This window comes from Nicotiana tabacum, chromosome 3, assembly GCF_000715075.1.
Source record: "Nicotiana tabacum cultivar K326 chromosome 3, ASM71507v2, whole genome shotgun sequence".
Lineage (NCBI taxonomy): Eukaryota > Viridiplantae > Streptophyta > Magnoliopsida > Solanales > Solanaceae > Nicotiana > Nicotiana tabacum.
In genome coordinates, this window is record NC_134082.1 from 212,129,345 (window position 1) to 212,145,447 (window position 16,103).

The window sequence follows — 16,103 nt, forward strand, 5'->3', positions numbered from 1 at the left end:
AGAAAAAACAAAACTTATGGAGCAAGTGAAGGTACTAGAACAAAGAGTGCATGCGTTAAGATTTGAATTGACACAATCCCAAACTCAAGTTATTTTTCAACAAGACACAGAAACGAGCAGTCCAAAATAGAGTTCTCCATTTTAAGCAAAAATGGATGAGAAGTGTGTTGCATTCCCCAATGAATGTAGCAAAATCTACTGTATCTGATAATGATACAGCTAGTCCGGTTCAAACGGTGACCAGTAAAGACACATCAAATCCGTTTATGGCTGTCACTTTGCCAAAAAGTGAAGATGAAGGTTCATCAAGACGAAGACTACCTAGAACATTAACACAAGGAGAAACATTAAAAAAGAAGGGTATAATTCGTAAAAAGAAAAAAATGAGAAAATAGAAAACATAATTAAACTAACATTAGAAAATTTCTTTCAAGAAAAAGAAGAACAAGATAAACATATGATTAAAAATCCTAGTCCTAATCCAAGTCCAGAAAGGTCTCAAAGCTCAGATGAAAACCACCTAAATTATCAAGATGCTCAAGATCCATACGAAGATGATTCAAGAATGAGTTTTTGATTCAATAGCTATACGTAATTTAGACACGTAAAAGAAAGAAAGGTCTCAATCAAAAGCAATTGAGAGCAACAAGGACAAAGAAGGAGCAATAATTCTGGCGTGCCAATGCAAAAGACAATAAAAGAAGATGTGACATAAAGAAGAAAGACGTGACATAAAGAAGAAAAGAAATGACATAAAGAAAAAAAGATGTGACAAAAGGTAGTGCTAGTGGTACTACAAGACAAGCTGGATTTTTGAGTGAAAGAAAAAGTTACAAACACTAAGGGAATCTCTGATCAAGCCATGTGAAGATGGGGCCCAATAAAGTACTCTACAAGGCTTGACAAGAAAGATTTCTGAAATGTTTGAAATCCATTTTTCAAATCCATTTCAAAAACTTAGCTATAAAAAGGAAAAGAAAGAAGACGAAAGACAAGATACAAGTCCAAGAGAAACCATTCTGAAGAAAACCATCCAAACACCCTCCTCCATTACCAACCATTCTCCAAATACTTTGTATTATACCTTTATAAAATATTTCCTTATGTATGCTTTAGTAGTTCTTCTTCCAAGCCTGTAAAATAAATAAATCCTTAGGCTTATGTGTGTTCGTTTTTAATTCTCAAGTCCAGTAGACTCTTTCGGGTTTCCCGAAAGGGAAATCTCTCTCCTGTAAAAATGTAAGTTACTTATGTTTATCTAAATTATGTTTCTAGATATTACCCATATTTTTTCAGCTTTATGTTATTGTACGACTTTATATTTATTATTCCTTAATTATTAGTTTGATAATAATCAGACATCACTCTTAGTATATGGTTAACTTTTCAATTCCTTAACACTTTTGATGGATTAACCTGTAAATTCCTAGGAGAAACCGGTTAAGTAAAACCCGAAAATAATTAAGAATGAGTATATGTGTTTAACCGTGGCCAGGGTGAGGTTAAAGAAAAAGGAGTTAAGAATAAGATTTATTTCTTTAAAAGATTGGGAAGAAGAGATGAACAGAGTGAAGTAAGTAAAAAAAAGTATAAAGTAAAAAAAGGGTAATTTACGTTCATAATTTGGATAATACTGTAACTATACAGGTCTATAGATTAAGAGAGAGAGAAAGTACCTAGTAGAATTTTTACAACATAAGTACTTAATCACAAAAAATATTCTTGTTAATGAATCGTAATAATTATACCCATCCAGAAATATTTGCTAGAAGTCTTACCTCAAATTTAGAAGAGTTTATATTAGACCTAGAAACCGAATTTTATTCGATAGTAGATTTAGCCGTACATTTCATATACCTACAATGCAATAGTAGTATTTGTTTAGATATATATAGAAAACAACTGCATCTGATATTTTTAATATTATCATATCATCAATCATACTATCTAAGAAGATTATAATTTTAATAAAGACAGACACCATATAACCCCATCATATATAATCTTATTAAAGACAGACACCATATAACCCCATCATATATAATCTTATTAAAGACAGACTATATATATATATATGGTATATTTGCTAGTTTATTTAATACCAAAATAAGATTTTTTAGTGTGGGTTTTATTTGCTATTCCTATTAAAATAAGGGGTTGATACTAGCTATTTTCTCAAGTTAAAGACTCATAATTATTTGGGTGTGAAATTTGAAGAAAAAAATTTTCAAGTGATAATAGTATTTAAAAATTATTATAATTATGTTCGGAAATAAATATAATTTGGAGCTGCTTTTGAATTTTTCTGATTTATTTAAAGTAAGAATTTTGAAAAATATTTTTTAGAGTTTTTTAAATTTTAATTTTTAATGACCAAACATTAATTTGAGAAAAAAATAAATACTTTTCAGAAAAAAAGAATTTCTTTTATAGCCAAGCGGGCCCTAATTAAGCTTCTGTCAATGTTTGTAAATTTAAATATTCAATCATCTTGACATCAAGTAAATAAGTTCAGTCACATTAGTTATTCACAAATTATACTTTATTCTTTCATGGTATTAATTAATTATTAAAAAATAGAAAGAGGTAACGATACTACTAGAAGAACAAACTGTGACTGCAACTCCCCCAAACAAAAGCTAAAAATGGCGAAATCAGTAGTAATTCCTCGTATGTCTCTCATCTTCCTCCGCTCCAAATCCATGTCTTCTCTCACTATAATACCTCACACTATTTTCTCACCCTCAGAAAAGCTCCATCCCCTTATTCTCAAAAAATCCCATTATTCACTTCATTTTTTCTCTACTACTTCAACTCCATACCCGCTTCAATATGATATGATAATCTCCCGCCCTGCAAATTCCCCTTCACTAATCCAAAAATCCCGTCCACAACGCTTCCTTCCCAATTCAAAACCTACTGATTCCGAACCCGAACCCGGTTCAGAACTCGGTTTCGACGATTGGGTTGATAGGAAATTGAATTCAAAATCATCTAATGAGGAACCCAATTCGGATAATATTATGAAAATGGATAAAGGGAAAAGGAAATATTATAATAAGAGGAGAAAAAGAATGTTTGGCGGGTCGGATTCGGATTCGGGGGATGAGAATAACCGGGGCAAGGATAATGAGTTTGTTGAGCTGAAGCAGGAAGTAGTGGAGCTACGTACATTGCACAAGAAGGAAGAAGAGTTGTACTTTTATGACAATTTTGCTTACCCTTGGGAAAAAGATAAGCATTATAAGATGGTGTATCAATTGGAGAAAAAGTATTTTCCTGATCAGTGTTTTGATAAAGCTTTTCTTGAACCTGGGCAATCAAATGAGAATGTAAAGAAGAGCAAAAAGAAATTGGGAATTAGGGAAAAGATAATGGAGAAAGATGGTGATGGTGTGGTTGATAAAAATTTGATCTTTTTTGAGGAAGAAGAAAAGGGTAATGTAAAGAATAGCAAAAAGAAAACTTTTGATGGTGGGGTTGATAAAAGTTTGATCTCTTTTGAGGAAGGAGAAAAGGGTGTGAGGAATAGGGGTGAAAATAAGGAAGAAGGTAAAGTTGATGTATCGGAGAAGAAAGTGGAAGAGTTCTTCAAGTGTTTGAAGAAAGTTCCAAATAAGGAAAATGGTGTTGTTAGTGCTGAGCCGTTTCTAGCTACAAGGAGTACAGGGCTTCCTCCTAAATGGGATAGCCCGGGTGGGACAGTGGTATTAGTGAATAAACCAAAAGGTGAGTTTGAGCTCTTAATTGTCTTGACACTGGGATTTATTATGTGCGTTTGTTAAACGTTGATGTGTTTTTAGAAGAGTTAATATAAGAGTTTTAAGTTCTCATGTGAAGTCAATGTTAAGTTTGAGTTTATAATTGAACAAGAAACATTAGTTACAAGTTGGATTGACAGAATAGAGATTCTTAATGCAATGCTTGAGAAGTTTGACTTCATTTCCTTGTTTGATTTTTTAAAATTGTAGGTTTACTCTTAGAGAGTCTCAGAGTCAGAGATAAGCAAAACTTGTTTGGGAGTGTGATATGTACATAACGAATTCAGATAGTGTATGGTTATTGATGAAAACTGCCCAAGAGTCTTATTTTCTGTAGTGTTGTCCATCACAAAGTTCACGAAAAGGACTTATACGTTGATACGCAAAATATATTCACATAAAAGCAGAATATAGAATCAAATGCCATAAATATAATTTACGAGTCAGGATTGTCTCTTATGATCTAATATCGTAAATCCAAACCAAGGTTAGGAGGCTCTTGCATTTTGGGAAATATAGTTATTAAAGCTTCATTTTCTTCTTCTTCTTCATCTTCTTTTTTGGGTGACTATTAGTCTGAATTGCCTTACAGGTTGGACTTCTTTCACTGTTTGTGGAAAGTTGCGGCGTCTAACAAAAGTGAAAAAGGTACATTTTTCCTAACCACAATCTAGGGGCTATCTGATATGGTCTCGGAGAAGCAGTACGCGAACTCTTTTTAAGAATATTTTCAAGATAAATTTTTCTGGTGATCTTTTGTATTTGAAGGTGCATTACCATGTTAGTCTTAGGAACAAGAACGAAAATTTGAAAAAACTTTTGGACGAGTGTTTTCACTTTAAAATACTTGAATATGTAGTTTGATTATATCCATGCTGATTAATAGCACTCTTACTCCGATTAAAAAAAAAGAGCTTGAATATGGTTCTGATTTCTGTCTGAAGATTTACTATTTTGATTTTCTTTAACATATCTATTCCTAATGTAAGATACTATGAAATCTTAGATTTTTAAACAAGAACTTCCCCTCATCAAGTTTTATGTATTCTTTTTGGTGTTGGGCGCTCCACTAGATCGATTCTGCTAAGGTAGAAGACTCTGTCCAGCAAAATCAGACCTGTGGGCTGAAGAACATGTTGGGGCGAGGAAGAAAAGAGTATTTAGCAAAATTTGAGAGAATTTACATTTTTGAGCATTTTGTTACCTCCTTCCTCCAATGTTCATTTTAAATTGAAGACCTTGTAGCAAACTTTTGTTTCTACAAAAAGATTGCCCCATTCTATTTGGGGGGGGGGGGGGGGTCTTATCTTTGTATTTTGGTTAAGGGGGGTTTTATGCTTATATTCACGTGATTGGAAACATTCATCACGTTCAGACTAAATACAAGCTGAACTAAGGCATTTTTATTCCATTTTATTACCACCTTCTCCTTCAAATTCATCTTTTGCAGGTGGGCCATGCTGGAACGCTTGATCCAATGGCAACTGGATTATTGATTGTATGCGTTGGTAAAGCTACAAAGATCGTTGACAGGTAACTTGCAATAAGGTTTTAGTTGAATTAGTCTGGGGGAGCTTTCAGGGATTCCTGAAATTTGATGAGAGTTTCTTATTCCTGCTACTATTTTCCTTTTGTCTTAGGAGAACTTATACACGTCTATGAACAGTTTCTTTTAGTCTCTCGATAGAGTCATATGATAAATTTTTTTGAAGTCTAAATTGTTCTTGGCAGTTATCAGGGTATGATGAAGGGCTACAGTGGAATCTTCCGTCTGGGGGAAGCCACCTCTACCTGGGATGCAGATTCCCCGGTATTTATTATTTAATTTATTTTTTGAAGTTATAAATCTTAGATAAAACTGGACCATGTGACTTATTTCACCCCTACGAAAGTCTCATCTAATACTCAGTGAAACAAATTAAGATGGCAAGATGAGAAGTTTCATGATAAAGTCAACACGAATAAAGTCTATTGATGTTACACAAACTGGATCTAGTTATTTGTTTTCCCCCGGATTATCTTACTTATGTAAGTTTGGATTCTGTAATATCCAGGTTATCCAGCGAGAGCCGTGGGAGCATATCAAGGATAAGGACATAAAGAAAACAGCAGCGTCCTTTTATGGAGAGATATGGCAAGTCCCTCCGATGTTCTCAGCAATCAAAGTATGTTAATTTTAGTTGCAACACTTAAGTTCCTCCAATTATTGATTCTGCCGAATATAAATTTATCCGGTGTATATTTTGATTTTTATAACAATGATTACAACATCTTCTTACCCTGGATGAATAAAATTATTGATACCAGATTTACACTTTCTTAAACAATTTTTTCTTAGTATTTTCAACACGCTTAATTTTGTTATGAGTCATGAAATATGGCAATCACATGAAATGAAAACATGGTGAATCAACTCCAGCTATATCTTCAGTCAATGTAATGACCTAGTTGCTGCTGATACTATTTGTATTTAACATAAGCTTAAATCAAAGTGTGCTGATTCAGAAAAGATTGCTGTTACTTCTGTAATCTGTAATTGTTTGAGTTGTTATTTTCTCTTTCCTTTAATAAGTTCATCCATTTTTTGCCAGCTTCATCAGAATTTCTCTTGGATGACCAAGCATGAATTGGATTTAGTATTGTGTTATTACTTATTAGACTCCGTCTACTTGTGATAGGTTGGTGGTGAAAAGATGTATGAGAAAGCAAGAAGAGGGGAAAGCATCGAACTTTCACCGAGGAGGATTTCAATTTTCGAATTTGACGTGAAGCGGAGTTTAGATGACAGGTTATTTTGTTGAACTCTTCTGGTGCTAATCTTGTGCCACATGGATGTCTCACCTCTTGAAAAATCATCTCTGTGTTTATTGTCTGTGCCTAAGAATTAAAAGCCCTAGCCAAGGTTCTCTCAAAGCGTCTAAACATTCCTAGGGTGCTTCCAAAGTGTCTTACCAGCATTGAATTCTTTAGTGCTAAATGTACACTCAAGTTTTGTTTGAGGGTGAGGTGGAGAACTCATTCTGATTGAAAGCAAGAAATATATTTCTTGCAGAGTGCTTTATTGGAGTTGCACAAACTTCCTCCCGTTTGTGGATTTATTTATTAAGTACTTCAAAAGTTTTATGAGAACCTCACAAGGGTAGCATCTTCTTGATATGCATCCCCTTGATTCTGAAGCATGTCTATATTTCAAATATGCTTTCATGTGAAGCATGTCTATATTCCAGCCAATTACTCCTAGAGGAAACTGAGTAATTCTTGTACGTCTATAAATCAGACATGTTCTTTTTTTCTTTCTTTCAGATATGCTTTCATGTGAAGCAGAATTAGGATATTTGCGACAGATATACTTATAATTTACATGCATTGACATGAGCAAGTCTTTTGGTTGCTAATGGTTGTCACTCCACTAAAGCTGTTTTATTATTTCGCCAAAAGTTTCATATTGAAGATACTTTTTTTTTCTTTTTCTTCTCTCCTTTTCTCTTTTTTGAATTGGCAGACAGAATGTCATTTTCCGAGTTAGATGCTCAAAAGGTACCTATGTCCGATCACTATGTGCAGACTTCGGGAAAGCTCTTGGCAGGTAACATATAAAGATAATATTCGTTTTAATATTAAAAAAGCTTCTACATTTTGTGATAGATGATGAGAAATGACAAATGTTCGGTGATGCATAATTTCTTTTTAATTCTTTATGTTCTTCTAAGTGGATTCAAACCCAAACTGAAAATTTTACTTGCAGTTGCGCTCACTTGACAGCTCTAAGACGAGATTCAATTGGTAAGACACTGTTCTTTTAAATTCAGTTTTTATTGAAAGTCTTGGGTTGTCTTGTTTTATATCTGAAAATAGTTGTGAAAAAGGGTTCCCTTTATCTAGAACATCAAGTGATAAGAGAGGTCTTCGTTGAATTTTTGATTGCTGTGAGCAGCTTGTGGTCAGGGTTTGTGACAATGCTATTGTAGTACTAGAGAGTGTTGCCTGAATCTTGCGCCTAATAACACGGCAGAAAACACCATATATGCCTTTTACCTGAAGCTAGGTCTTGAATTCCACAAGTCGAACCCAATACTGCTTCCTGCAAGTAGTTGTCAGTACTTAGCTAATTGTGCTCTCTTTACCTCACAGGAGAGTACTCAGCAGATGATGCTTGGGAATTTCAAGAGTTGGAAGAGGCAATCACCAAAGGATATTTGTAAGATTCTTGGAAATTCCAGTGAGCAGAGTTACCCAATACCTGTGCTTGTGGAAGACTAGCAGGCAGCAGGTACTGGTGGAATAGTTGAGGTGCGCGCAAGCAGCCCGGACACCACCGTTGTAAAGAAAAAAAAATTCTTGGAGATTCCACATTTGTTGGTGGCAATTGGAGATCTATACTAGCTACCTTGACCTTAACAAAGGATTTCACTTTCGCCTCCACTTTACCTCTTTCCTTGCTTTTTCCTACTTTCCCTTAGTTTCTGGGCAGAAGTGTATAAGTTATATCCTTTATAAGTTGAAGATAAGGGTGAATGTAATAGCACTTTGTAACCCTTTCTGGTATTAATTGCACTTATTTTTTTGTTACTACCTTTAGTATGACACCTTTTTAAGTGTAAGTACAAATGAAATAGGTCTATTGCATTATGGAGTTTGTTATTTTATCCTATGTGTCGACGCACGTAGCAATTTTCACTGGCATTTTCAGCACCAAGATAAATGAAGCTGGGAGGAAGGCAGTCCCTGTGGATAATGTAACATTTGCAACAAGATAAATTAACAAAAACTTAAGTATGTTAATAGCATTTCAAATATTAAAGTTCACTACCCTCAAATATCGATGGCCAAATTTCAACTTGTAAATAATGACACTTTAGTATGACCGTACACTGATGATATCCTCAACCCTATCTTCAAGACGTTAACATGACCATATGAAATAAGTACCTATACAGGAGTTTTGACTTTGAACTCAAACAAGCATAAAACACAAGTTATCAGGAGGCTGACACAAAATGATATATATTACTAATAACAAAAAACAAGGAGAATACAGAAATTTCTTTCTACCAACTTGGAACTCTAAACCATCATTAGATATTTGCACACAACAACGTTCGATGTCCTACAAACATTCTAAATCGTGTGAGTGTCCCACCTAAGTAGTTGTAGAATTAGGGGGATCAATCCCCATTGCCTTGTAATAGGCCATCTCTGCAGTAGCCATGCGATCCTGAAACATTGTCCATTCTCTTCTACACCTTTCTCTTACCTGAACCAAAATAAATGTTGGACTTAGACATACAATCAGAGATCAGCATACTCCTTTTGTAACAAGATTACACAAACACTTGCAGAATCATGCATGATTGGGAAGTATGGGTTTGAGTTCACATACATTGACACATGTTTTGTGATATATAATGAAAAGAATAAGCATCTCAAATTTCATCTATGAACACAAAAATTCGAACGTGGTTTGACATATCCATATGCAAATTCAAAATGTGATTAAATTGCTATTAGTTTTCTTATCCAAATTTTCCTTAATCATCAGTTTTTCATGGTCAAATTTCAGTATACAGGAGAATGAAATACAGCACATACCCCTTCCCATGGTGCCTTGCCATTCTCTGATTTACCCTGTCGAAATAAAATAGAAAATAATCATTACATCCAACTTTCATACTAATCTAATATACTCCAACAAGATAAAGTTGGATATACCTGGCTCCCAAGTGATGGAACAGTTTGATGCACAATCCACTGAGCATCTACAACTCCTATCTTTTCATGTGCCGGCTGCTCATCCAAAAGCATTATTAGGAAAAAGACCATTTGGAACCGAACATAAGGGAATTTGTCCCGCACATCTTAAAGTATACTACTAACCTCCACACATCTCCTAAGAGCAAAATCAAGACCCCACCCATGGACCAAGTCATTCTGCAATAAAGAATCAAGAATTCAGATGTGCAGTAACCAAATGGGTAGCAATCCTCCTCCCCCCTTCGCCTGCATATTCTTTTTCGTTGGCTGCAATGAATGGAAGGATATTTAATAATTGATACCTGGATCATATGCCAAACACACCGCCAGGCCTCTCGAGAGAAAACAGGTGCCATGATCTCGATAAATCTGATTGCCAGCGAAATAACAGTTAATATTGACACCAAACACAAAGTGACATCAGTAGTTATTGGTAAATATCATGCATTCCATACGCTGCACAAGGTGGCAAATGTGGATCAGCGCACCAGCCTGGTCTTTCTTCTGTTTCCCTGTAAGCAGAAGCAATAAACTGTATATGAGATCAAGCTATGTGTGCATGGGATGCTTTAATCAGAGCAGTTGTAGGTATAATGCAAGTACTATGTTCCCTACTTGTGAATTTCAGTGTCATTTCGCCCTTTTGTCATTTGCCACGTCAACCCACTGTTTGGTGCTAAACCAGGTTGGGAAATATCCAAACCATGTTTCGCCACCAACTTTATGTATCTGCAGTTGCATTGAAGCCTTAAGAGTCCACAGACAATTCAACATATTGATACAAACGACTCTGAGATAATCATAACTTACTCCTCCGCATTAAAATTCTCAAGCCCCAAGTCTTCATCCCAGATGAATATATAGTCATAAGGTGCTACAATGTCAGGATGCAGAAAACGTTTTGCATACCACCTTTCAACAAAATGAATAAACTTTATACTTACCACAAATACATCAAAAGTGTTGAATAATTGAGGATAAAAAAGAATTCATGATAATAGTTACCATTTAGTTTGTTTCGGTGTACTGACATGGATAGCCCGCTTTGACCACTCAAGGTCATCCCATTCACTTGTTTGACCATCATAGTGAAACAGCATAATCGTAAAGTTCTCTGAAAACTGTTTACAGTACAGAAAAATAAGCATGCCGAGATACACAAGTAAAATTTTGGACTTAAATCTACCTAAGTTGGCAGCAAACCAACCCTTTTTGTTAACCTAGGTTTTCTTTCTATCTTTTCGCTCATCTCTGGTAACCCTAATTCGTAATGAGATTAAAAGTGGGATTGACGATAAGATTGATTCTTTGTTGGGAAAAAAGTAATGATTCACTGCCGTGTTAAATGATTTGCAGAGCTTCACCAATAAACTAGCATGCATGCAACACAGACTAAGGAAAACATTATACATAAGAACAGCGAGGATAGCACATAAAACAAGACAAGACTATGCCGGAAAAAAGAAAGAGGGGGGGGAGGGGGTTGGGGAAGCAAAACAATAAACCCAAAAACAAAAAATGAAGCAAAAACATGATATAAAAACTCTTTTGAGATGGGAGGTGGGGCTAGTGGAATTAGCAAAGGAAGGTAAAATTGCCCTTATCAGAAGTCCAATCCCGGTTCCTCAAACACAGTCTCATCTGAATGAGATGAGCCAAGGACTGAATTTTATGGTGCAAAAGTTACAAGCATATACTCCCTCTGTTTATAAAAGAATCAACCTATTACTATTTGGGGAGCCAAACGAGGTTTTCTTTGACCATGCTTTTGCAAATAGTTTTTAAATATTTTGAATTGTTAACTAATGTGACTCGTAGTACCTTTTATGTAGTTTCTAAATATGTAATTTTTATTTCAAAAAGCTTAAAGAATCTATGTCTGAATTCACACCGAGAGTTAGTCAATTTGACCCTCGTACTCCGAAAAGGTTCAAACAGATTGAAAGGGAGAGAGTATTAGTCACGCTTCTGATCCCTTATCCATGAATAAAAGAACCCCTGAAAATGACAGAGAAGGGATCACAATAGCAAGTACAAGGAAAAAAAGCTAGAGAGGCTTGGGCACAACCTTTTTCACTGCTGCATCAATGTTACTCTTCTGCTTGAGGCCGACTGTGAAAGTCACAAGGTACCTTGGTTTGATGATCAAGTCCTGCATATCAACAATGAAGCTGATTATCATAGAGGGATATAGTAATTGTTATGTTTTCTCATCCCAAAGAAAAAGGGAAGGAAAATAAAGAGAGAGAGAGACATGGACATCGTTCATTTTTAACGTACAATGGCATACTAAAATCATATTTAGCTGCCCTTGAAACAGTTCTTATCAGTCATCATAGCGGGATAGCATAAATTTCAGTGTCCAACACTATATGGCAAACTATAGCAAAATGTTTATTTGAGCACCAGAACCAGAAGGATGCAAGCATGACTTTAGCCCACTTCAGCAGTTCCTTCAATATTTTTGTTCGACTGAGCAACTACTGGAGAATCAACTACTATCCAGAAATCAACTTCAAAAAATGGTTAACTCCATGAAAGGGATTACGGAACAAAGAGGGTATCAGCAATGTGTTAATACATGGATTAAATTATTTGTATATCAAGTCTCAAATCATGCCATCAATTTGCATAACGTGAACTGGTAGCTGTTACCAAATATAAACAAAATCAATCGAGTGCATCAAATTAGAATTACAGCTGAATTGACAAACCTCACTGGGCAGGCCCCATAACCTCCGAGTATAAAGATCAGACTCAGATGCTACGATACCGGGTGGTAACCTCTCGGCACCTCTGGGATTTGACGGAACCCAAATCTGCTAGATTGCCACAAATAGCATAAATATCGAACAGCAGTTGTCTATAAACTTCCAAAATAAGTGCAATCTTATATGTGTGACAAGTAAAATACCTTTGGGTCATTATTCTTGTGTGAACTGCCACCGCGTCCTTTCAAGGAATTCAAGACATTTAATAGAGCTTGAGTTGACAGGCCTGAGTACTTGTCCTCTATAGTTAGATCAATTGATTGGAAAAGATTAGTAGGTAAGGGCAGCTGCAAAATTGAAATCCACAAGCACATTACCTTACCAGCTCTTATTCAACTGATACTTTAAAAGAAAAAATGGCACATTAAATACGATTATATCAAATTCATTATCAAAGTAGATCCCCTTGCCTTGGTCAATGAAATTGTAGGAAAGGTTACACCAAGGAAAAACCCAAATACAACTCCAATAAAAGTAGTCACGAAAAGCCTCATTGTTTCATTCCGTCTTCTCGAGATTGGGCTGTAGATATTCAACAGTAAGCTAAGCACTCATTACCACTTTTAACAATAAATAAACGGATCAACCAGTCAAAATCAATCACGACTCAATCCCAAACTACTAAGGATGCCTATATGAATAAAGACCCTTAAAATACTTCAAATATTAAAACCTTCGCTTCATAGGCGTCGCCATCTTAAGTCACAATCCTTTAGTAGTAGTTTCACAACCAGAAAAGAAGAATCTGCAATGAGTTTACTAACATCTGCTTAGCCCAAATGTGAGTACAAATATTTCCAGCGCTCCACACTAGAAATTCACTATTTTTGTGGCAAATTGGCCAACAACCTACAACCATAAAGTAAAAAAAAATCAGTACTTTCACTTTACTGGAGTAAAGTTTCCATTTTTCCCTTAATTCTATTACAAATGTTCACAAAGATTTATTGTACTTTGCAATTACTAAAACTTGAGTAAACTTCCCAATTTTCCTTTCATTCTATTCCAAATGTTACAAAATCTTCATTAATTAGTTCACTTGGTCTATAGTAGTAAGTTCAAATTCAAATCTTGCATAGTTTCTAAAAGAGAAATAATTTCAAAAATTGCTTTAAAATGCTCTAAAAACATAAATAATATTCAAATATTATCCTAAAAAGACGCAGAATTTACTTAAATATGCTCTAAAAACATATCTGAAGACAAAAAAAAAGGTTTAAATTCTGAATCGAACCTGAAGTTGCTGATCTGGAGGATTACGAGAGTTGCAAAAATTCCCGTTAATGTTTCATCGAAATCCTTAGGATGTTTAATATATGGAAAAAATCCAACCTTGGAATTGTCAAAGAAAGCATATATACTCTCTGTCCTGATGTCTTTGGAAGTAAACGAAAAAATTAAAAAGAAAAAATTTAGTCTCTTCTATGAGTTCTACCTGGGACCGGTCCTTTCCTTTTCAGTACAGTAATTTTTTAGTTTTTGTTTTTGCTTTCTGAGTAACAGACACACCTTTTCTACTTTATTAAAAATCAAATTTTACACCTTTTAGTCATTTTGTAAGGAGGTTAAATAAGCATTAATTGAAGGGCAACCTTAGCGTAATGTGACCGGGAGGTCACACATTCAAGTCGTGAAAACAATCTCTTGCAGAAATGTAGGCTAAGACTGCGTACAATAGACCCTTGTGGTCCAGTTCTTTCTCAATCCTGCGCTATGCTTAATGCATCGTGCTGCCATATGACTAGGAGGTCACGGGTTCAAGTCGTGGAAATAGCCTCCTGCAGAAATGCAGGATAAGACTGTGTACAATAGACCTGGTGGTCCGGCCCTTTTCCGGACCCTGCCTATCACCGGAGCTTAATACACCAGCCTGTCCTTTTTTTTTAAATAAGCATTAATTGTTTTGAAATGAAATTATAACATATATAAAAAAAATAAGAAAACCAACAATGATGAGACACGGCACCTACACGGGCCATCATCTATAGTATATCTGGTTAATGGAGTGAGTGCACAAACCTTAGAGCCAACGACGGAGCCATGTTTATTTAAGGGGATAAATTCAAAAATAGTCAGATTTACAAGTGGTCATTCAAAAATAGTTACAGTTTTAAAAGTAATCAAAATTTAGTCATTTTTCATATAAAGATAAATCTGAACGAAAATACTATTCAAGATCCGAAAAATACTCCCGCATAAGTATACTGGAACTCCAATATATTATACTGGAGTTCTAGTATAATATACTGGACTTCCAACATAATATACTGGAGTTCCAATATAATATACGTTCATACACCGGTGCTCCAATCTCCAGTATATTATGCTGGAACTTTCCACGTATTGGAAATCCAACATAATATGCTGGAAGTTGATATACAGGTGCACCGATCTCTAGTATATTAAGTTAGAACTTTCCGTGTTGCAGCAAAATAGTGGCTATTTTTTAGTGACTTTGCAAACGCTGACTATTTTTGAATGACCAATCCGAAAACTGTGTTATTTCACGTATTTAAGGAGTGTCAATTAATATCCCTTTGTCGAGAAAATTATACTGCGCAACTAGGTAATTTTTCTTTTTAAATGTATATATAATATATTTTGATATTCTTTGGCTTTTTCGTAAGTTTATTTCTTTATATTTTGATCTATTTAGTATAAATTTCGGTATTGTTACTGCTTAAAGCCCAAGGTTTAATTGTTCTGAGGGTTACCATCACTCTGATTACCAAGATTTAGGCAAATGTGAACAAATTGAAACATATGAAGTATCAACCTTTAAATTAATTGGTGACTAACTGTTGTTACAGCTTAGAGAACATGGGATTTTTGCTTTTTCTCGTTGGCTTTTCATTTGAACGTGACTAGAGATTTGGAAAGCTTCGTTTACGCCAAAGGCAAAATTAGCAACGGTCCCACATACTAATCATATAGTATACTTTTTCTTCACTAAACATTAATTTTTGTCCATCTCCAAATAAACTTTAATAACTATTTGAAATTGTTATTAAATTTCAAATAACAATTAGAGTCCTTGTTGCATGCATGGAAACAGGAAAATAAGATTAGTGCAAAACACCAAAACTAGAGAATCAAATATAGTAATTACTAGTCTTTAACTCGCATAATTCCTCTTAATTTACATACATCGTTAGTTCCTTAGTGGCTTTATTTTGAATGAAGTGATGCTTTGATTTGAGGTAAAGCAGAGCCTATTTGCTAACGGAAGACTTAGTTTATAACTTCTAGATGTAAAAATAGCACGGGCTAGCCAGTTTTCGGATTGGTAATTAAAAAATAGCCAGTGTTTTCAACATCAGGTAAATGGACCTTGGACCTAATTCAATCCCAAAAAGTAACTTATGAGTTAAGGATTATCCAAGACCATATAAGGAATCTAGGAACTCCACATCCCAACGATGTAGGCCGACTCAACAGTTCGATGAAGAGCCCATTTGGATTAGATGATTTTAAATAGCTGATAAGTTTGAAGTGCTGAAAAGCATTTTTAAGTGCCGAAACTGATTTTTTTAAATAAGCATTTACGTGTTAGGATAGACGTGCTGAAACTGATAATAAGTAGTTGATGTGTTTGGTAAAAGTGCTGATAAGTTGTTCTTTTATTAAATGACTAAAATATCCTTAAAAATTTTACAAAATATTATAAATTAAAAAAAATTGTAAAGAAAAAGATGAACAACGAATATGGAACGAAAAGAAAGAAAGAAAATTTATATTGTGAATAAAATTTTGTGAATTAGAAAATATTGTTAAGGATAAACTAGTAAAAGTCTTGGTCAAACTAAAAGTGCTTATAAGC

At 34.7% G+C, this 16,103-nt stretch overlaps 2 protein-coding genes across 5 annotated transcripts; one reads left to right on the forward strand and one right to left on the reverse strand.

Moving 5' to 3' along the window:
* The first annotated feature begins 993 nt into the window (after positions 1-993).
* Positions 994-8,404, forward strand: LOC107791527 (uncharacterized). The gene is made up of 9 exons (XM_075250561.1): positions 994-3,729; positions 4,354-4,409; positions 5,212-5,294; positions 5,493-5,571; positions 5,816-5,926; positions 6,440-6,549; positions 7,264-7,347; positions 7,507-7,544; positions 7,893-8,404. Exons 1-9 carry the CDS (start codon positions 2,646-2,648, stop codon positions 7,961-7,963), a joined length of 1,716 nt encoding a protein of 571 aa, XP_075106662.1. The 5' UTR covers positions 994-2,645; the 3' UTR covers positions 7,964-8,404.
* Positions 8,405-8,580: 176 nt separating this feature from the next.
* Positions 8,581-13,719, reverse strand: LOC107791501 (uncharacterized). Of its 4 annotated transcripts, none has more exons than XM_016613607.2 (15): positions 13,518-13,719; positions 13,048-13,132; positions 12,694-12,805; positions 12,427-12,570; positions 12,227-12,331; positions 11,581-11,664; positions 10,518-10,633; positions 10,323-10,424; positions 10,128-10,241; positions 9,968-10,024; positions 9,815-9,881; positions 9,636-9,689; positions 9,471-9,545; positions 9,351-9,386; positions 8,581-9,015 (listed from the first exon to the last, which is right to left on the reverse strand). In XM_016613607.2, exons 3-15 carry the CDS (start codon positions 12,775-12,777, stop codon positions 8,902-8,904), a joined length of 1,152 nt encoding a protein of 383 aa, XP_016469093.1. In that variant the 5' UTR covers positions 12,778-12,805; positions 13,048-13,132; positions 13,518-13,719; the 3' UTR covers positions 8,581-8,901. The 4 variants fall into 4 exon arrangements, with proteins under 4 accessions (XP_016469093.1, XP_016469081.1, XP_016469075.1 ...); XM_016613595.2 differs by having other exon boundaries at positions 12,957-13,132; positions 13,518-13,696; XM_016613589.2 differs by having other exon boundaries at positions 12,227-12,334; positions 12,957-13,132; positions 13,518-13,696.
* Positions 13,720-16,103: the final 2,384 nt, after the last annotated feature.